The sequence below is a fragment of the Leucoraja erinacea genome, chromosome 16, assembly GCF_028641065.1.
Source record: "Leucoraja erinacea ecotype New England chromosome 16, Leri_hhj_1, whole genome shotgun sequence".
NCBI lineage: Eukaryota > Metazoa > Chordata > Chondrichthyes > Rajiformes > Rajidae > Leucoraja > Leucoraja erinaceus.
This window is the reverse complement of record NC_073392.1, coordinates 9923379-9946911: the sequence shown is the minus strand read 5'-3', so window position 1 is coordinate 9946911 and position 23533 is coordinate 9923379. Positions and strand designations below refer to the sequence as shown.

The window sequence follows — 23533 nt, the reverse complement described above, 5'->3', positions numbered from 1 at the left end:
ACCCACGCAGGTCATGGGGTGAACGTACAAACTCTATACAGACAGCACCCATAGTCAGGATCGAACCTGGGCCCCTGGTGCTGTAAGGCAGTAACTCTTAACACTGCGCCACCGTGCCGCCTTAGGGAAAGATAAGAGATACCACAATCCTCACAGCACAAGAAGGACCGGAGAGCCTTCTCTGCTCAAGCAGTAGGAAGAGTCATGATCATATGCCCTTTTTATTTTACCCTGAGTGGTAATAAAAGCACCATTGAAACATTTTCTTTCCTGACTATAAGGCAATAGAACTTGATGAAAGTTATCTGGTTCATGGCAGTGTGACCTATTAAAGTGGCTCCTGAGAACACTAAATGTCCAATCGGTGATAGGTTATCACTGTACAGCAGCATTGAAATATATTATTTATTCTGTTAGGCTGTTTATTTAAATGTTATTTAGCAAGCGAATAGCAGGCAAACGCTCAGTTCAGAGTAGATTTCCACCTCTGTGTTATACGGCAACATCAAAATGTAACTCAATGGTGTCGTTCTTTACGGACTTAATGTGAGATCCATTAAAACACTTTGGTCTACAGTTTATTATCTGCCTGCCTGCCTGCCATGCAACTTAAAGTCAGTAGGGACACTATTGTATTCTTCATACACATTTTCCCACTTCCTACAGAACTTATAAACAGTGCGCATGCCTTCCAGGCATACATCATGATAGGTGAAGAAACAGAGTGGATTGGGAGAGGAGGTTGTTTAAATCCCAGAAAGGAACTGCAATTGCTGCATTACACCAAAGGTAGACACAAAATGCTGGAGTAGCTCAGCGGGATAGGCAGCATCTCTGGAGAAAGAAAAGGAATAGGTGATGTTTTGGGTCGAGAGCTTCAAGGGCCGAATGGCATAATTCTGCTCCTATCACTTATGACTTCAATGAATGTTTTTATGGCAGAGATAGAGAGATTCTTGATTAATGCGGGCGTCAGTGGTCCTTGGGAGAGGCAGGAGAATGGGGTTAGGGGTGAGAGATAGATCAGTCACGATTGAACGGTGGAGCAGACTTGATAGGCCGAATGGCCTAATTTAGCTCCCATCACTTATGACCTCATGACCCGCTGAGTTACTCCAGCATTTTGTGTTTATCTTAGGTTGTTTCAAGTGCCTTCTCTGCCTCAGAGGGCGGTGGAGGTCGGTTCTCTGGATGCTTTCAAGAGAGAGTTAGATAGAGCTCTTAAATATATAGCGGAGTCAGGGGATATGGGGAGAAGGCAGAAATGGGGTACTGATTGTGGATGATCAGCCATGATCACAGTGAATGGCGGTGCTGGCACGAAGGGCCGAATGGCCTACTCCTGCACCTATTGTCTATTGTCTTCTGCAATTATTCTCCAGTCACCACCCAGGATGCTTTGGGGCAATGGCCTGATATGGTCACATGATTCAAATATATTCCCTGACTAGGCATAGGGCATAGCTAGGATAGACAGACAGAACCATTTTCTCAGGGTGGAAATGGGGTTGAGTATTTTGTGTCTTATTCATGCACCCTTTAAATGTCTGCCTCAACCACTTCCTCTAGCAGCTCCTTGCCTATACTTACCACCCTCTGTGTGAAAAAGTTGGCCCTTAGGTTCCTATTAAATATTTCCCTCTCACCTTGATTCCCCAACCCTGAGGAAAAGTCTGCAACTGCAGGAGATGTGACACCAGTCTCCAAACCTCCTCCCTCACATTGTCCAGGAACCTGAGTAGTCCTTTCAAGTGGAAAAGAGGTTCCTCTAACCTCATCTACTGCATTCCATGTTCCAGATGTGGGTTCCTTTAAATCGGTAAGACCAATTGTAGACTAGGCGACTGTTTCTCCGAACGTTTGCGCTCGGTCCGCCAAGGCCTGCTGGATCTCCCGATTGCTAACCATTTGAACTCCCCTTCCCATTCCCACACTTGCCTTTCTGTCCTGGGCCTCCTCTTGAATAGAGTTTGATCCTATCTAGTCAATCCAAGCTTGGATAGAGTGGATGTGGAGAGAATGTTTCCACTAGTGGGAGAGTCGAGGACTAGTGGCCATAGCCTCAGAGTTAAAGGACGTTCTTTTAGGATGGAGATGAGGAAGAATGTGGTTAGTTAGAGGGTGGTGAATCTGTGGAATTCTTTGCCACAGGAGGCTGTGGACACAGACAGTGGATATATTTAAGCAGAGATAGACAGATTATTGATTAGTACAGGTGTTATGGTGACAAGGCAGGAGAATAGGGTTAGGAGAGATAGATCAGCCACGATTGAATGGCAGAGTAGACTTGATGGGCCGAATGGCCTAATTCTGCTCCTATCACATGATCATGATCCTCCATTGCTAGAATGAGGCCACATGCAAACTGGAGGAACAGCCCTTCACATTCTGCTTGGGTAGCTTACAACCTAATGGTATGAACATTGAATTCTCCAATTTTAGGTAATTTTCCTGCAAACTACTCCATCTGCCCCCCTCCTTTGCTCGCCCTTTCTTCCCTGTCCATCACCTGGATTCATTTCTCCCCTTCCCCTCCCCTTCATTCAGCTCCTCCCTTCATTCTGTGCAAGCATCTTCAGGGGAAGGACTGATTCACTTGCATTGTTCTAATCTACAGTGTTTTTGGTGTTCACAAAGTCAGTTCAGTTTATTGTCACGTGTACCGAGGTACAGTGAAAAAGCGTGCTATCCATTCAGCAGAAAGACAATACATGATTACAATTGAGCCATTTACAGTGTGTAGATACAGGATCAGGGAATAACGTTTAGTGCAAGGTAGAGCCAGCAAAGTCCAATCAAGGATAGTCCGAGGGTCACCAAAGAGGTAGATGGTAGTTCAACTCTGCTCTCTAGTTGCGCTAGGATGATTCAGTTGCCAATGCACATTGTAATCCAGGCATAGACTGGGTGAACATTGTCCACAGAAGTGGCTCTGCATTCCGCGTGTGGCTTGTAACTAAAGCTTCACCTGCTTACGCCAGTCTCTCTTCTGGTGGCTGCACTGGGAAATGCAACGCAGTGCGACGTGCCTGCAATTAATAATACAGCAGGTGAGACATTGAAGGCAGATTTTCTAAGCTATTGACGTTCCTCTGTCAAGTCTAATTGTGGTAAAGCACGGAATATTATTATCTGAAAATAAAGAACCCTAGCTTGTCACGGCATCATTTCCAGCAATGACTGTTCCTTTTGAAAAACTAATTATTGGTGCAGCAATATGAACATTTTAACATGCCTAATTTTAGAGGATATTTTGGCCTACCACACACATTCAGCTCTTAATAGCAATGAATAAATACCTTACAATAATTCTGACTTTGCTGACTTGTGTCTCTTGCCACCAATTATGACTAAAGCTGGCTGCCATTTGATGCTAAAATTCCACATATTGTTAAAGAAAATGTATGCATTTTATCATAATTGATACAAAGGATAATTGGCTTGACTTTGGAACACTAGGCAATTATCTTCCAGAAGTGTTTGTGAAGAAGCCTCTGTGTGTTATGATTGCTGTGATAAGTCACTGACATAGGGGACTACACTCCTAATTAGTGGGGTAGTCAAGGTTGATTGGAGCTGCAAATAGAACAGTGCAAATTGGTTAAAAAAAATATTGTGAAAAATGTGGTCAAACTAATAGTGCCCTCCTGTTTAACAATTTCTCATCCCCGTGTGCTCTGCCCTATGTTAAAATTATAGAAAGACAAATATATTAAATAAAACCCATTCCATTAGTTCCACACTGTTTTTGTTCTGTTTGCCCAGTTTCCTCGCCACCATGCTGAACCAATTATGTTGATTTTTTTTCAACAAACTTTAGTAAACATGCCAGCCTCCCCAACAAGCTCAGCCTTTCCTGGGTAATTTGCAAGACGCAGTCCGCAAACGTGTAATTTACATCTGTTTTAACGTGAAATAATTTTGAACATTCCCCGAACAAGGGGAAAAACGAGATTTGTCGAACATGGCACATTAAAATACATAATAAATTCAGCCAACGTGCAGAAACAATGCATGCAGGAATCTGTCTAGACGCTGTCTACCGCGCTAATTGTCGAAACTTGTGAAGCTTAGGAGTAAACTATTTTCAGATTTATGTATATAAAAAAATAAATCAATGAATCTCATTAAATTTTATAATGCAATTGGACTGATGATTGAATTTTAAATGATGCCTTAAAATTTCTTGAGGTCTCTACGGCTTGAATATATTTATATTCTAATCCTTGTTTAAAATGAAATAGAAGGTTCCCCTTTCCCTGAAAAGAAGGAAATTAGGAAATAATTAATTGGGCCATATAAATAATGAGTGATTCGTGCAGAAGCTAATGTGGAATAATCTGGTGCTCCGATTCGGGAATGGTGCCCAATCCCTTGTAAAATCATGGCTTGTTTTTTGGAAATTACAGGGACACATTCTTCCTCTGAATGTTGTGTCCACTAAGTGTGCCAGATTGTGCAATGGGCACTTGGAGAACACTTGAGCCTCATTAGGTGATACGTAAATTGTATTTTCCAGTCTTTAAGGCTGGTGTTCTTAAGGCTGGAGGAAATGTGGAGTGATGGTCGGCACAGTGGCACGGCGGTAGAGTTGCTGCCTTTCAGCACCTGACTATGGGTGCTGCCCATGTGGAGTGTGCACGTTCTCCCCGTGACCATGTGGGTTTTCTCTGGGTGCCCTGGTATCCTCCCACACTCCAAAGATACACAGGTTTGTAGATTAATTGACTTTGGTAAAATTGTACATTGTCCCTAGTGTGTTGTGTAGGATAGTGCTAGTGTACGGGGTGATCTCAGGTTGGCATGGACTCGGTTGGCCCTCGGGCCTGTTTCCGCGCTGCATCTCTAAACCAAACTAAAATAATGGGATGTTGGGTTAAAAATGCAATAACCACTTTCCCATCAAGTATGATTCCAATGCCAATGTTTCAGATTGACCTCAGGAAGCTTTGTGAGAAAGGAACTATTTAAATACCAGAAGGGATCTTATCAGACCTGTCTATTGAGCAACACATTTTTTACTTATACAAAATGAGCTAATAGAAAGCAATGTTCATGGAACAGGTCCAGGTCTGTCAGATAGAGTCATTGAGCCATAGTCAGAGAGTCATACAGCATGGGGAAAGGCCCACCATGTCCTTGTCGACCAACATGTCCCATCTACACTGGTACCACCTGCCCGTGTTTGGCCCGTATCTCTCTAAACCTGTCCTTACCATGTACCTGTCTAAAACCATGTCCTTACCATGTACCTTTCTTAAATGTTGCAATAGTCCCTGCCTCAACTACCTCCTCCGGCAGCTCGTTCCATACACCCACCATCCTTTGTGTAAAACAATTACCTCTTAGGTTCCTATTGAGTCTTTCTCCCCTCACCTTGAACCTCTGTCCTCTGGAATAATTTTTTTCTCACTTTTATACCACATTTTTATCACTGACCTTGCTTTATGACATTCCACCGTGGACTTAGAACTAAAAATGGCCTTTAGGAAGAAGGGTTAGACAAAAAATGGAAAATAATTAGTTTCCCCTTGTTACATTACCCTCCCTCTACTTCCTCATTTCTTAATTAACAAAATGTATATTTTATCTACATAAAATGGGTGGGGGTAACATTGTTCTGTTTATGTGCACAGATTGCACATTGCATAACAAGATGTGCCAGCCAAGTTTCTTTATCTATATAGAACATAGTACAGTGCATGACAGGCACTTTATCCAACAATGTCCATGCCAAACATGGTGCCAAGTTAAAGCAATCTCCTCTGCCTGCAATTGATCCATATCCCTCCATTTCCGGCCTATCTTTGTGCCTTTCTAAAGCCTCTTAAATCCCCTCTATGCCCTCTAGTGCAAATCTTATCTGCCTCTATCACCCCCAACCCACACCCTCGGCAACACTTTCCAAGAAGCCACCGCTCTCTGGGTAAAAATACTTGCCCCGCAGATTTAATCTTTGAACTTTGCCCCTCTCACCTTAAAGCTGAGCCCTCTGGTCTTTGACATTTGCACCCTGAGAGAAAGGGTCTGATTGTCTACCCTGTCTATGCTTCTGGTGGTTTTATATAGTTTGATCAGGTTTCCCCTCAGCCTCTGATGTTCCAACGAAAACAATCTACACTTGTCCAACTTCTTCGACACGTCAATAGAATCTGGTAAGAGGTGCAGGAATAAAGGCGCTATTTTGGGAATGTACTGGGCAAGTCTGTACAAGTGGACACTCTCTCCGATAAGTAGAAGATTGCATTCCACAAAATGTCCAGCTGGTCTCAGTGGTACCTGTGTCAAACACTTTCACAACCTTATCAACTTCATAAGTTCATAAATGATACTCGTACTAATCAAGAATCTATCTATCTCTGATTTAAAATATCCATTGACTTGGCCTCCACAGCCTTCTGCAGCAATGAATTCCACAGATTCACCACACGCTAACTTAAGAAATTCCTCCTCATCTCCTTCCTAATGGTACATCCTTTTATGTTGAGGTTATGGCCTCTGGTCCTAGACTCTCTCACTAGTGGAATCATCCGCTCCACATCCACACTGGTTTCAATTCCCGTTTAGTTTATTGTCACGTGTGTACCGAGGTACAGTGAAAAGCTTTTGTTGCGTGCCACCTAGTCAGTAGAAAGACAATACATGATTACAATAGAGCCATTTACAGTATATAGATACGTAATAAGGGAATAATGTTTAATGCAAGATTAAGCCAGCAAAGCCCGATCAAGGATAGTCCGAGGGTTACCAATGAGGTCGATAGTAGTTTAGCACTGAACTACCCTACACTCAGTTCAGCATTCTACCCAGGCCCTTCACTAGTCGATAAGTTTCAATGAGGTCCCCCCCCCCACCTCATCCTTTTAAACTCCAGTGAGTACAGGCCCCGTGCCGTCAAACACTCATCATATGTTAACCCAAACATTCCTGGGATCATTCTCGTAAACCTCCTCTGGGCCCTCTCCAGCACCAGCCCTTCCTCAGATATGGGGCTCGAAATTGCTCACAATGTTCCAAATGCGGTCTGAAGTATTGTAAGAATATTTGGGCCCCATATCTGAGGAAGCCTTGTGCTGGACAGGGTCCAAAGGCAGGTTTACGAGAATGACCTTGTCTGTGTGCATGCTTTATTGGTGCCTACCAAAGTTGTTGAAAAATGTTGAAACATTTTTGCCGACAATTTTTGCTGTCGTAGGTAGTCGTAGGTGAATTCCATTAAAATGAGTTCCTGGCAGTCGCCTAAGTGGGACTGGCTCACAAGGCAGCAACTCTACCGCTGTGCCACCGTGCCACCCACTATTTATTTGCTAATTCACTGAAAGTCAAAGCTTCACATGTTAAAGAGGGGGTTGTCGAACGTTCAAAATATTTCCCTTGTGTTTGGTATTGCACTGGCGTTTGCTTCTATCTAGAAACCAGGAACATTTGTAATAATTGAGCCTGTGTGTTCTTTGCATTTTTTTAATTTATGATTTGATCTAATTATTGCCTCCAGAACAGTTAGGTGTAACATTCACTCAAGCGAGTGTGTTGAAGTTGCTTGTGTTGTGTTCAGGTGCGTGGGGAATTACTTATGCAGAGACTAAAGAGAGCAAATAAAATATTTGTCACTACTTTCTCAATGTTTGTGAGCAGGTGATGAAGTATACCTAAGATAGACACAAAATACTGGAGTAACTCAGCGGGACAGGCCACATCTCTGGATAGAAGGGTGACGTTTCGTGTCAAGACCCTTCTTCAGACTGAGAGTCATGGGAGAGGGAAGCGAGATATGGAAGGGTAAGGTGTGAACATGAGAGCTCAAAGGGGACTTAGAATAGATCATTGCCAGCTAGAGGAAGAGGAAAATAAGGCATACAAAGTAAAATTTAATCAGGAGGGCCATCAAACTAGTCGGAAAACTAAGATGGGGAGGGGTGGAGAGAGAGGAAAAGTAAGGGTTAGTTGAAGTTAGAGAAGTCAATATTCATACCCATGGGTTGTAAGCAGCCCAATTATATCTGTTTGGTCACCACAATTTTTTAAACCCAATAAAATAGTATTTGCTCATTTTGCACTGGTAGCAACTGATGTGAGTTTAAATGTATTGTTATTTAGTGGAGCATAGAGTGTATTCCTGCTTTCAGCATCCCAATATGAAATCTCATCCATGGGGGGGGAGGCTATTGTCATTAAATGCAACATGTCCGTCTGTGTGTGACATTGGGCGGCTTTACAAATTGAATGTTTAGAATTGTGGCCGAACATAAATTTGGGAAGTTTTAAAAGTTAATAGTACTTATTGTTTCACATTCATCAGAGTCCTGTAATTTATTAAGTAAATCAGTTATTTCATGCATTTCCTAATGAGCTATTACAGATGGGCTGTCAGTCTCTGTATAACTAATTCTCCATGCATATGAAATCACACATATAAGTTCAACACACACTTGAGTGAATATGATTGTCATTTTAAAAAATAGGTTTTGGCCTGACCTCGCTGTATTAAGATGAAAATAAGATTGCATAAATGGCATTGAGGTTAAACAACATTATGCTGCTTCATTCAACATGCTTCACACGATCAAGGCGTTAGGCCCATCTTAATTGTTTTTTTTGAGAAATGGCATGATTTTACATGCATAAACAAATGTAGGCTTGGTCTCAAGATGAAGATTTTGCACAGAGTCTCAACTTCAGTGTTTTTTTGTGTGACTCCCACGCCAGTCCAGTTTGCTTTTTACAGGAAAGAGATTGTGTTTTTTTTTGCTGAAGATAGACACTAAATGCCGGAGTAACTCAGCGGGACAGGCAGCATCTCTGAGTGAAGGAATGGGTGACATTTCATTTCGAGACCCTTCTTCAGACTGACTCACTATCTTCTCAGTTAGACTCATATCCCATGCATTTATTATTCGAGACATCTGAAGAAGGGTCTCGACCTGAAACGTCACCCATTCCTTCCCTCCAGAAATACTGCCTGTAGCATTTTGTGTCTATCTTCGGTGTAAACCAGCATCTGTAGTTCCTTCCTACACATTGTGTTTTTTGCTGCCAGCATTGCATTTTATGGTGCCTGCGAGTGCAGTTCTTCAATCGTGTTCAAGTCTGTGTGTCACTTGAGTGACTTTATGCGCAGTGAAAGAGTTTTTGTTCAGGAGACTGCCAACTGTACGAATCAATGATAATTTGTGGTGGAACTAATCTACAATTGAAATAATAGTTTATTTTTCAAATTCCAGGCTCCTAATGATCACCAGGAGATGAAATTTCCCCTTTGCTTCACACGTGTGGATGATCAGCCGTGATCAGAGTGAATGGCGGTGCTGGCTCGAAGGGCCGAAGGGCCTACTCCTGCACTATTTGTCTATGGTCAAAGATGTTTTCAAGAGAGTGAGAACAGGATTACTAAGGCCGTTTTTATGGTCAGATGTGGATGGATCAGGAACTAAACATCAGAATAGGCAAGAGATCTGAATAAGGCAAGATCCTTGCAATCTTCAAATGCCCTGCCATCGGCACCTTAGAGTTGACCATTGACCAGAATTGGGGACAACCATATAAGTACCATGGTATTACATTTGCCTACATCGTATACTCTGAAAGCATTTCTTGATCCTGTAGTCTCTACCACCAAGAATAGCAAGGGGGCAATCAGAACCAAGTAAGGGCAGCACAGTGGCACATCGGGCAGAGCTGCTGCCACACAGCACCAGAGACCCATTTGTGAACAAGACCTCGGGTCCTGTCTGTATAAAGGTTATACATTCTCCCTGTGCTCCGGTTTCCTCACACATATCAAAGACATGTGAGTTGACAGGTTAATTGTCCTCTATAAATTGCCCCTGGTGTGTAGGAAGTGGATGGGAAAGTTAGATAACATAAAACTAATGTGAAAGGCGATTGATGGTCAGCATGGGCTCAGTGGGCGATGTTTCGATGCTGTCACTAAACTAAACCAAATCTAACGAAGTGTCTGAAGAAGGGTTTCGGCCCAAAACGTTGCCTATCTCCTTTGCTTCATAGAGGCTGCTGCACCTGCTGAGTTTCTCCAGCATTTTTGTGTACCTAACCAAATCATAATTACACACAAAAAGTTGGAGTAACGCAGCGGGACAGGCAGCATCTCTGGAGAGAAGGAATGGATGATGTTTTGGGTCGATACCTTTCTTCTGACACGAAACGCACTCATTCCTTCTCTCCAGATATGCTGCCTGTCCCGCTGAGTTACTCCAGCTTTTTTGTGTCTATCATCAGTTTAAATCAGCATCTGCAGTTCCTTCCTATACAGCCAAATCACAGCTGCATGTCACTCTTGAAGTCACACATCACCCTAACTTGGAAATGTATGGTCAATTCTTCATCATGACAGGTTCTAAATTCTAGGCCTACCTTCACAAAGACATTGTACGGGTCTCAGAGGAACTGCAACAGCTCAAAAAGACAGAGGTGAACAATATAGACATTATTTGCAGGAATTGACAACCCTGATCCTAATAAATAAACTTATTTTTTAAATCTCTATAACCACCAATGGCAGTGTCTCTCATATCCTAACCACATGACGTATTGTACAAAAGTGTTTTCCATGGTTCTGTCACGCTGATCGGCTGCTCCCCCCGCTGCTTTTCGCCGTCCCCACAGGCTTGCACTCTTGGAAAATCCCACGCATCAACGGCCTGTCGGCCCGCAGACGCATTGCGGGCGTACGCAGCATCTCAACGGGCGTATGCAGCGTTTCAACGTCGTACGCAGCGTCTTGACGTTGTACACAGCGTCTTGACGCCGCACGCCTACCACGTGGCGTTGCGTGATTACGTCAGGCTGCCCCCCCCTTGCAACCGCGCGTTGCGGGAACAGACCCAACGGGTCTGCACTTGGTCTAGTTTTATAATAAATATTTCGCCCATAGTTATAGTTTTCTCTATTACTCTGTCCATACATTTCGTAAAATATTAAATACCTCCATCAGATCCTATTGCAACTCTTCTGTCCAAGACATCTTATTTACTGGAACCATTGCGATAAATCTCTTCCGCGTCCTCTTCAAAGTCTTTACATCCTTCGTGAAGAACAGTGACTAAATTGGACACCTTAATGGTCTAAGGAGAGTCACAACCTGATGACATTTACACTGAAGTTAAACATAAAATGCTGGATTAACAGCGGGTCAGTTAGCATCTCTGGAGAAAAAGTATAGGTGACGTTTTGGGTCGAGACCCTTCGTCATCTATCCATTTCATCTACAAAGCTTGGTTTGGGAACAGCTCCATCCAAGACCGCAAGATATTGCAGCGAATTGTGGACGCAGCCCAGACCATCACACAAACCAACTTCCCTTCTATTGACTCCATTTATACCTCACACTGTCTTGGCAAGGCCAGCAGCATAATCATTGACGAGTAGCACCCTGACCACCCCCTCTTCTCCCCTCTTCCATCAGGCAAAAGGTATAAATGTGTGAAGCTTCAGATTGAGGGACAGTTTCTTCCCTGCTGTTATCAGGCAACTGAATTATCCTACCACAACCAGAGAGAAGTGCTAAACTACTATCTACCTCTTTGGTGACTCTTTGGACTATCCTTGATTGAAGTTTGCTAGCTTTACCTTGCACTAAAATATATTCCCTCATCATGTGTCTATACACTGTAACTGGATCGATTGGAATCATGTGTTGTCTTTCTGCTGACTGGTAACATGCAACAAGTGCTTTTTCACTGTACCTCGTTACACGTGACAATGAACTAAACTGAACCTGAGATGTTGCTTGAACTGCTGAGTTCCTCCAGCACTTTGTGAGTTATTTGATCTGTATTGTGTCAGCAGCTTTTTTTTTCCTCCCCCTCTGTCTCATTTCAGGTGAGACGTTCTCTTCACCAGATAGCAAATCGTCGGATGACGGGCGATGTAACGTTATTAGCAGCGGAGGGGCAGAATACACGAAGGATGCAGCAGTGCGTTCAGTCGGCTCACTCTCACCGTCCAAAAAAGCGCCGAGCGATGACTTTTGGATGGGTTCAGCTTCATCGCCGTATTCCATGGACAGTAAGAAAAGTAAATTTGGCTTCCAAACGCCAAGTTCGCAGAGTCATAACACACATACTGAAGGTAGGCCTGTTGGTGGATGAAATGTTAAAAAAACACCAGAATAAACTTGGCGTCCGACTGTATTCAAGTCAAATGGAGAATTTGGCTTTGATATTTCACAGTTCCCTGCTCACATCTGCTTAGCTTGTCCTTCCACCCTGCATGCCTGGGATCTTATTCATTAGCATGAAGGAGCATGGCTTTCATGCAGGCCAGAGACCTAGGCCGAGACATGGTCATCACATATCTAGGTTATGGACGAATGCCAGGCCAGGTCAGTGGTCTCTGACCCCATGCAATGGAAAGCCAGAGGGTTGTTGTACCCCCTCAATTAGGATAAAGTCAGTTATTGTCAAATTTAAGCTCCAGTGGCTCCGACTATAATGAGGATTGCCTGAAACCAATTCATTTTCTCAAAGTACATCGAAAATTGAACAGTACAGCACAGCAATGGGCCCACAATTACTGTGCTGAACATGATGTCAAGGACAATTCTTATCTGCCTGCACAAGATCCACATCCCTCCGTTGAAATCGTGGTTCAAATTCTACCCACTCCGTCCCAAACTGGTAGAATATTGTGGAGGCACAAGGAACTGCAGATGCTTGAATCTTAAGCAAAACACAAAGTGCTGGAGTAACTCAGCGGGTCAGGCAGCATCGGTGCAGGGAATGGATAGGTGACGATTTGGGTCGGGACCATTCTCCAGACTGTCGCCCAGTCTTAAAGAGGGTTCTGACCCGAATCATCATAGAAACATAGAAAATAGGTGCAGGAGTAGGCCATTCGGCCCTTCGAGCCTGCACCGCCATTCAATATGATCATGGCTGATCATCCAACTCAGCATCCCATACCTGCCTTCTCTCCATACCCCCTGATCCCTTTAGCCACAAGGGCCACATCTAACTCCCTCTTAAATATAGTCAATGAACTGGCCTCAACTACCCTCTGTGGCAGAGAGTTCCAGAGACGCACCACTCTCTGTGTGAAAAAAGTTCTTCTCATCTCGGTTTTAAAGGATTTCCCCTGATCCTTAAACTGTGACCCCTTGTCCTGGACTTCCCCAACCTCGGGAACAATCTTCCTGCATCTAGCCTGTCCACCCCCTACATTCCCTCCACAGATGCTGACTGATTCATTGAGTTACCCCAGCACTTTGCACTTTGGTCGACGATAGCAGTTCCCAGTGGAAAATCAGAAGTATAGAGACTTTTAACATGGCTTACTGATTGATTCATTTTGCGCTGCTTTGCATTGCTACCTGAGTTGCTTCTGCCACATGTCCCAATGCACTTCCCAGCTGTCTTTAATGTTTCCATCCTTCCTATTTCACACCAGCTAACTGTGTCTTTATCATCTCATCTTTCTCATCAGATGAATGCGCCTCTCTCATCCTGACCTGTCTGTTTTGCCAGTTTTACGATTTTCTGCTCATGCTACCTCACACATGCGCACATCTCTGGACCCGCACATGTTGCTACGACTGCCACAAATATAGCACTGACGTGAGCAACAGCACCTGTGATTGTAACTGCAAGTGTGATTTTGACTGTGGTCTGTTTGACGCCTGTCAGGAAACCAGTGACTGCTTGGAACTGGCTTTAGAAATTTCTGAAGTTTGTTATCGTTGAACGTTCTCATGGACATGAAATCACTGTCTGGATACCTAGTTGCACACTCCCCTTCTCTCTCTCTACTAGAGCAAGTGCTGTACAACGAGGTCACCGTTGCAAGTTTAAACACTGTGAATTCAAGCATTTTTTTCTGAAAATATCTAAAAAAAACCTGTGTTCCAGCTATACTTAGTGTTCTAAATTGTCTGTATATATCATATAATAACGCTGTAATGCCAGATCACTTTATTTTCTCTGTCCTCAGCCCTTGGTATGGTTAAGAAAACCACTGTGGTGAATGACTGTTGGGGTGGCTAATGTCGTGAAACTCTGCTCCAGTGTTAATCCATCTCCAATATCACATCATGTGGATTGAGTATGATGATTGAGTATCATCAGCTACTGTAGACTAGGGAAGACACTGGGTGCTACAGTCTGCAGTCAGAAGAAGGGTCTCAACCCGAAACGCCGCCTATTCCTTTTCTCCAGCGATGCACCCTGACCCGCTGAGTTACTCCAACATTTTGACGTCTATCTTCGATGCAAACCAGCATCTGCAGTTCCTCCCCACACACATAGTCTACACTGTACGGACTGCAAAAGCACGAAGGAAAGTTGTGAAAATTGAGTCAATTGTTCTGAATGTTGTGGTCTTTGCTTTCTTTAATAACCACAAGGGGATAAATCTTTGGCTCCCAACCTTGGCTACAAATTTTGAGTATTTAACAGCATGTTTACAGAAAATGAGACCACCGAGAATGAAGTGGGACCACAAATGGTTTGTGTGTAAATTTGTTGGCAATGCCAAAGAAAGAATATTACTGTGACTTGGCACACGTGACAAAGTACCATTCATTCATTCATTCATTCATTTATACTGTATGCCTTGATATCGTATGGATAATTTCTGGTTAGGATATTTCAGATACTTAAGAAGTTAAAGGAAAGTTATTGATAGTTGAGCACTGAATTTCAAAACAGATTTTTTTAAAATATACTGCACTTAAAATTACACAAGGGAATATTTGAGAATTTAGATGTCATTTCATATTAATGTGGCACAAGACATGTAGAGTTTTCAACGGTAAAACTGATGAATAATCATACTTCTCTGACATGTTGATGCAAGTATTCAAGATCTTTGCAAGGAGTTTGGCTGTGTTATCTTATGCATCTTTTTCTTTTATCATCAACTGTATAAATAAAGATATAGATACTATTGAACATTATCACGCATTTGATGTCTGATTTGCTCTATGGGGCCTGCTATAATACTTGGTATTAGTTTAGTTTAATTTAGAGTAACAATGCGGAAACAGGCTCTTCGACCCACCGAATCCAGGCCACCCAGCGACCCGCACACACTAACACTATCCTACACATATTAGGGATAATTTTCCTCATGTGTTTCTCCAACCTTTCTTTAACTGCATCTCTCCTCTTGGTTTCAAACATGTCCCTTAACAGGATTCCAAAAAAGTTAATTTGCAAGTCGAATCGGTAGTAATGAAGGCAAACCCAATGCTAGCATTTATTTCAACGGGGCTTGTATACAAAAACCAGGGATGTAATGTTGAGGCTCTATAAGGCGCTGGTCAAGCCACATTTGGAATATTGTGAGCAATTCTGGGCACCATATCTGAGGAAGGATGTGCTGGCTCTGGAGAAGGTCCATAGGCGGTTTACAAGAATGATCCTGGGAATGAGTGGGTTGACATATCATGAGCATTTGACGGCCCTGGGCTTCAACTCGCTGGAGTCAAGTCAAGAGAGTTTATTGTCATGTGTCCCAGATAGGACAATGAAATTCTTGCTTGCTGCAGCACAACAGAATATTGTAAGCATAAATACAGAACAGTTCAGTGTGTCTATATAGCATAGACCATATTATATGTGTATATATATATATATATATATATATATATATATATATATGCACACATAAATGAACAGATGAAGTGCAATAGGCTGTTATAGTTCAGAGTTGGGTTGATGGTGAGTTTAATAGCCTGATGGCTGTGGGGAAGTAGCTGTTCCTGAACCTGGATGTACCAGATTTCAGACTCAGAGGGTGGACCTCAAGGAAACTTATTGAATAGTGAAAGGCTTGGATAGAATGGATGTGGAGAGGATGTTTCCACTAGCAGGAGAGTCTGGGACTCTCGTCTAGGTCATAGCCTCAGAATTATAGGACATTCCTTTAGGAAGGAGATGAGGAGGAATGTCTTTAGTCAGAGGGTGGTGAACCTGTGGAAATCTTTGCCACAGAAGGCTGTGGAGGCCATGAGTGGATATTTTTAAGGCAGAGATAGATAGATTAGTGCGGGTGTCAGGGGTTATGGGGAGAAGGCAGGAGAATGGGGTGAAGAGGGAGAGATAGATCAGCCATAATTGAATGGCAGAGTAGACGATGGGCCGAATGGTTTAATTCTGCTCCTATCACATGACATTATGAGAGTAAGTTTGACTTTCTTACTAGTAATCTATTTGGAAATGCTGCTTGACCCACCGAGTTCCTCCAGCACTTTGTGCATCTGCAGTTCCTTGTTTCTACACTCTGTAAATTGTCGTGCTGATTACACTAATTGATCTTCGTGAATTGGAATTGATTAGCTTAGAAAACTGAAGCTTGAATGGTGACAGGTGGATGCTTTAGAGATGTCAAGTTTGCAGAAACGTTCAAAATACTTACAGACTAAATTGCTCTCATTTACAGTAGTTTAGTTTAGACTAGAGATACAGCGCGAAAACAGGCCCTTTGGCCCACCGAGTCAACTCCGACCAGCGATCCCCGCACATTAACACTATCCTACACACACAGGACAAGTTACAATTTTACAAAGCTGATTAACATACAAACCTGTACGTCTCTGGAGTTTGGGAGGAAACCGAGGATCTCAGAGAAAACCCACGCATGTCACGGGTAGAGCATATAAACTCCGTACAGACAGCACCAGTGGTCAGGATCGAACCCACGGTTCTGGGGTTGTAAGGCAACCTCTCTACCGCTGCACCACCGTGCCACCCCTGTATCAAGATCATAAGCTGTCTGTACGGAGTACGGCCATTCGGCCCATCACGTCTACTCCGCCATTCAAACACGGCTGATCTTTCTCTTCCTCTCAACCTGCCATTCTCCCTACCCCACTAACCCCTGACACCCTTCCCGATCAAGAATCTGATAATCTCCACCATAAAATATCCATTGATTTGGCCTCCACAGCCACCTGCGGCAATGAATTCCACAGATTCACCACCCTCTGACTAAAGAAATTCCCCCTCATCTCCTTGCTAAAGATTCAAAGTCAAGTTCAAACCCAATCCACTCCAATCTTCAGCTTGTATCGGATGCTTTGAAGAATCAGTTGAAGACAGAATTGGGTAGATTAAAACGCATAGTGGTCTCAATGAAGACCAACCAGAGTGATTTGTAGGGTCAAAAATGGATAAGGCTGCTTAACAATGTGGTGGTCTAAGCAGTTCAGGTAGTACGCCCAGCTTAGAACGGCACGGTGACACAGCGGTAGAGAACCGGGTTCGATCCCGACTACGAGTGCTGCGGGGCGATCGCTGGTCGGCGCGGACTCGGTGGGCCGAAGGGTCTATTTCCGCACTGTATCTCTAAACTAAACTAAACTCGGGATGTTGTCTAACCTACGGAACCTTTTTCGTCTTTTTAAAGAATGAAAAGGTGGAAACAATGTTGAAGGGATGGCAACATGAAACTACACAGGGCAGGGTTCCTCTCGAGGCACGGCACAGCACTGTGCTAAACTTTTGCCAGGTCTGACAACAATAATGAGAACTGCACAGCAGGTTATTGACAAAAGGTGCAAGGTGGAATTGAGGGAAAGAACCATAATCAATACTGTAAGAAGTATCTGGGGATTGATCCCTTGTCACTACGATACAACACCTATATTGAAACTTGTATGTGCTGTTTCGAAGTATGATTGAGACTGTAATCAATCACGTACAGTAAGTAATGTTAAGAACATCTATTGTGTTTGCATCATCTACTTTGAGAATACCTCAGAGAAATTTTGCTCAAATTGAAAAAGAAGTGTAAGTTTTAACAGTTTCCTCCCAATTGTTATCAGGCATCTGAATCATCCGACCACAACTAGAGAGCAGACCTGAACTACTATCTACCTCAATGGTGACCCGTGGACTATCTTCGATCGGACTTTATTGGCGTTACATTACACTAAACGTTATTCCCTTATCATGTATCTATACACTGTCAATGGCTTGATTGTAATCATGTATCATCTTTCCGCTGACTGGTTAGCACGCAACAAAAGCTTTTCACTGTACCTCAGAACACATGGGAATAAACTAAACTGAACTGAAGGGATTGTCTTTGGTGTGAAAGTTTCACTGATTTCTGTTGGGCACATCTTTGGACTTGATAAGTTCAAGGAGCAGAATTAGGCCGTACGGCCCATAAACTCTACTACGCCATCAATCATGGCGGATCTATCTTTCCATCTCAACCCCGTTCTCCTGCCTTCCCCCCATAACCCCAGGTCCCGCGCCGACCAGCGATCACCCCTACACTAACAGTATCGTAACCCCTGGCACCCTTAGTAATCAAGATTCTGTCCATCTCTGCCTTAAATAATATCCTTTGATTGTCCCGCTCAGCCATCTGTAGCAACGAATCCCACAGATTTAACACCCTCTGACTAGATTTGGGTCCAGTAATTCCAAAGGAATTGAATTATGGAAGTGAACAAGTCCCAAATGCTCCATATTTAATATTGACCACAGAGATATTTTTTAATGTGGTCATTCTGCAAATGTAGGAAGATCACACTAGTTTCTCCCAATTGCAACTATGGTGACCCATGCAGTCATGAGGACACTACCCCTCGATTTTGAACACTATGTTGCCGTTTCTGTCACCCTGGATTAAAATCAGTCCCTCTGTCTGCAGTTCTAGGGACAACTTCCTATCCGATGGTGCCAGACAAAATCAATGTTTCAACTTATTGGAAAAGTTTTGTTTCGTCTTGTTTTAATGGATCTTTTGCAGAGAAAATGAAGTGGCGTTCACTAAGTGGTTTAGCCGATACCAAACCGACTGGTTTTGCAAATTGACCATTATTAACATCAAAGCCAGCCAGGTCGTCTCCAGAAGCAGAAACGTTGGCCCAACACGCGTGTAACTTGAGTGTTGACTTATTTCTTGAAGTAAACGGGATATTAACCTTGAAAAACTGCTGAAACACAAGAAAAATATGCCAAGGACAATACCCTGAGAGACTGATTTTTCTCTGCTTTGTGCCTTGGGTAGGCATTTTTCCCAAATGTGTAAAACGGGTGGAGGTTCAATTTGAGAAAAAATGGTCTTTGAGCCACTGGTCTTGCAAGGAAAATAACAGGGCGGCATGGTGGCACAGCGGTAGAGTTGCTGCCTTACAGCGCCAGAGACCCGGGTTCGATACTGACTACGGGTGCTTGCCTGAATGGAGTTTGTACGTTCTCCCCGTGACCTACGTGGGTTTTCTCCGAGATCTCTGGTTTCCTTCCACACTCCAAAGACGCACAGGTTTGTAGGCTAATTGGCTTAAAAGTATTGTAAATTATCGCTGGTGTGTTTAGGATAGTGTTATGCCCCTGTCCCACTTAGGAAACCTGAACGGAAACCTCTGGAGACTTTGCGCCCCACCCAAGGTTTCCGTGCGGTTCCCGGAGGTTGTAAGTGGTTGCAGGTGGTTGCTGGAGGTTGCAGGTAGTGGAAGCAGGTAGGGAGACTGACGGGAACCGCATGGAAACCTTGGGTGGGGCGCAAAGCCTCCAAAGGTTTCCGTTCAGGTTTCCTATGTGGGACAGGGGCATTAGATCGGGGATCACTGGATTCGGTGGGCCAAAGGGCTGTTTCCGGTTCTGTATCTCTCTAACTAAACTAAATTAAACAATCCCTGTCAATAGTCAGTCCTATGCCATAGAATGTCCATTTGATGGTTTGTACCCAAAGTTATATGGGGGCTTAGTTCCGATGAGATCAGGAAGCTTCAAAACAATTAGCTCTGGAATATTTATTGTTTTGTTTCATGTTTTGTGTCTCACTGCAAAGAGTCCTAATGATAAGAAATGTGTTGTAGAAAAATGTTCTGGCTCACGGCATCCTGCATATTTCAGGCAATTGGAAGGTGTGAATTTTAATCTTTATTAAACGATTATGATCTTTCCCACCTCAAACGGGTGCAAAATGACATTATTTTGTAACAATCCTAATATCAGAGTAACCATCAATAACTATTTTATATTGTTCAGCAAGCAGTAATATTTCCCCAAAGAGACAAAATTAAATTCTACGTCCACACAATATGTATTAAATTAAGGCAATCCAATGGTTATTTTTAAATGTACAGGTATCATGGAAACATAGAAACATAGAAAATAGGTGCAGGAGTAGGCCATTCGGCCCTTCGAGCCTGCACCGCCAGTCAATATGATCATGGCTGATCATCCAACTCAGTATCCTGTACCTGCCTTCTCTCCATACCCCCTGATCCCTTTAGCCACAAGGGCCACATCTAACTCCCTCTTAAATATAGTCAATGAACTGGCCTCAACTACCTTCTGTGGCAGAGAATTCCACAGATTCACCACTCTCTGTGTGAAAAATGTTTTTCTCATCTTGGTCCTAAAAGATTTCCCCCTTATCCTTAAACAGTGACCCCTTGTTTTGGACTTCCCCAACATCGGGAACAATCTTCCTGCATCTAGCCTGTCCAACCCCTTAAGAATGTTGTAGGTTTCTATAAGATACCCCCTCAATCTTCTAAATTCTAGCGAGTACAAGCCGAGTCTAATCCAGTCTTTCTTCATATGAAAGTCCTGACATCCCCAGGAATCAGTCCTGGTGAACCTTCTCTGTACCTCCCTCTATGGCAAGAATGTCCCTTCCTCAGATTAGGAGACCAAAACTGTACGCAATACTCCAGGTGTGGGCTCACCAAGACCCTGTACAACTGTAGTAGAACCTCCCTGCTCCTATACTCAAATCATTTTGCTATGAATGCTAACATACCATTTGCTTTCTTCACTGCCTGCTGCACATGCATGCCTACTTTCAATGACTGGTGTGCCATGACACCCAGGACTCGTTGCATCTCCCCTTTTCCTAATCGGCCACCATTCAGGTAATAGTCTACTTTCCTGTTTTTGCCACCAAAATGGATAACCTCACATTTATACACATTATACTGAATCGGCCAGGCATTTGCCCCCCTCACCCCATCCTAGATCCAATTCACCCTTGCAGCCTCCTAGCATCATCCTCACAGCTAACACTGCCCCCAAGCTTCGTGTCATCCGCAAACGTGGAGCTGTTGCCTTCAATTCCCTCGTCCAAAATCATTAATAGTATCTAGTAATAGCTTGGGGTCCCAGAACTGCGCCTGGCCGGTACCCCACTAGTCACTGCCTGCCATTGTTAAAGGACCCGTTTACCCTCCTACGCGTTTGCTTCCTGTCCTGCCAACCAGTTCTCTATCCCCATACAATACTGAACCCCCACTACCGGGTCTTTTTAAGTTTGTATACTCTACTCTTATGTGGGGACCTTTGTCGAAAGCCTGCTGGAAAGCCGATATAAAAAAACCCACCCAAACATCCAGGTCTCCCTTATCCACATCTAATAGTTTACATCATCGAAAAATTCTATAAGATTCGTCAGACATGATTTACCTTTCATAAATCCATGCTGGACATCATCGAAAAATTCTATAAGATTCGTCAGACATGATTTACCTTTCATAAATCCATGCTGACTTTGTCCAATGATTTCACCACTTTCCAAATGTGCTGCTATCCCATCTTTAATAACTGATTCTAGCATTTTCCCCACTACCGACGTTAGACTAACTGGTCTGTAATTCCCCGTTTTCTCTCTCCCTCCCTTTTTAAAAAGTGGTTCTTCAGTAGCCCTCCACGCCTCAGACAATACTCCAGAATCTAAAGGAGGTTTGAAAAAATAGCACTAATGCACCCACTAGTTTCTGGGGCTACTTCCTTAAGTACTCTGTGGATGCGCCGATCTGGCCCTGGGGAGTTATCGACTTTATATCCATTCAATTTACCTAACACCATTACAAGCGAACCTGGATTTCACTCAGTTCCTCCATCTCATTTGACCCCCTTCCCCCTGCCTATTTCCGGCAGATTTTTTATGTACTTCCTTCGTGAACACAGAACTAAAGTAGTTATTCAATTGGTCTGCCATGTCCTTGTTCCCCATGATCAATTCTCCCGTTTCTGACTGCAGGGACCTACTTGGTTAAACTAAGCTTTTTCTCATTCAACAGATCTCTTTCTCCTTGTTGAATAGGAGAGTTTTATAGGCCCTCCTAATAGTCAGCATGATTAAGAGGCACCAAATGTGTAGGTTACAGTTAGCTGTAAAAATAATAGGATGGTATCAGTGGGACAATTCAAACTGTAACCTTTTAATTGACTGCCATTTCCCATGTTTGTAAGGGGTTGGGGACAGGGGGGGATTGTTAAATGTGTTCAAAACAGCCACCTTAGCAAACTATTTATGGACTGTCCTAGAATAGGTGCAACATTGGTCCTTCCCTCTTGGGGGGAATGAGGGAGGGAAACGTTAACAAAGTGGGGACCCAATTTGTGACCAGTGAGTTTGACTATTCGATTTAAAATAGTAAATGGATAAGCATAGAATTGATTGCTAAAATGTATCAAGGCTATTTGGAAGCTATTAGGTAGGAAATTGCAGAGGTCACTTTGGGGTGTCTTCTTGCAGGTAAGGGGACTGTCTGCCAAGTGGAGGACTTTCAAAAGTCAGTTATCAAGAGTAATTGGGAGCTTGCCTGTTGGGGGAGAGCAAGCTGGAACTTTTAGGGAACCCGATTGATGAGAGATGTTGAGTCTCCTTGTAAAGAACAGGGAATGCGGCAAACAGCTGATTAGGAATCAGATCAAAGCAAATCCCTCCTCAAGTATAATAATTGTAGGTGGGCATTTACAAAGTCATCCCGGAGAGGCAAAAGACATGAAATGATTTGGCAGACAAGGGAATGGCAAGTTGGAGATTCTACAAGTTTAGGCTTTTGCTGAAACAAGGGTCTCCCTGCAGAAACTGGAACTGCAGATTCTGGTTTTACCAAGGAAGGACATAAACTACTGGATAACTTGGCCGGTGAGGTAGCATCTGGAGCACATGGGTAGGTGCTGTTTCTGCAGCGGTACCTTTCGACAGACTGAGTGCGAGGTTGGGGAAGAAAGCATTGAAGATTGATTGGATGTGTATGCCCTGTGCTACACCATGAGGATTATGTCAACCTGCCCACTCTGCAACCGAAAACCTATTGAAAACATATAAGAGCTCCTGTCCCCATGACCTACACGTTTCATTTCATTTCAAGCAACACCTTTTCATTCTACAGGACACTACAGAAGAGTTTACATTTAGTGCAAGAGCTTTATTTGAAAGGTGAACCACCCGAGGGGTGTAAGACTTTTTGACAGCCCCAAACATGCACCGGAAGATCCCGTTGCACGACTCTCCGTGTGTGTGGATCCCTCCCAAATTGTTTCTTGACAGTACTTTGCGGAGGTGCTGCGATATTCTTTATTTTTTTTTTTTTTCCAGCCTCTTGGCCAAATTTTTTCCATTGAACAACATCACTAAAGGGACAGATTATTTGTCATCATAGTGCATGCTGCTTGTGGCAGCTTGCTTGGACAAAATTGGTCATTGTATACATTACAACAGTGACTAGAGACACTTAGTAATCTGTGCCATAAAAAAGTAGATCCTTGTGTAAAGCGAATAAAGATGAGTTTTCTACCTACTCTCATAGCCTTGCACTCACTGAGTA

General features: G+C 43.3%; 1 protein-coding gene across 2 annotated transcripts in view; it reads left to right on the top strand.

The window, feature by feature from the left end:
* mdfic2 (MyoD family inhibitor domain containing 2) overlaps positions 1-23533 on the top strand; it is an 87641-nt gene that overhangs the window by 33350 nt on the left and 30758 nt on the right. Inside the window, exons 3-4 of one of the 2 annotated variants that reach the window (XM_055647664.1) lie at positions 11839-12087; positions 13441-14898. The exons of the other annotated variant lie outside the window; for it this stretch is intronic. Coding sequence (XP_055503639.1) covers positions 11839-12087; positions 13441-13697 — 506 coding nt within the window. The 3' untranslated portion in view covers positions 13698-14898. Of the gene's footprint in view, positions 1-11838; positions 12088-13440; positions 14899-23533 lie in introns of those variants that run through there. 2 annotated transcript variants of the gene reach the window in all.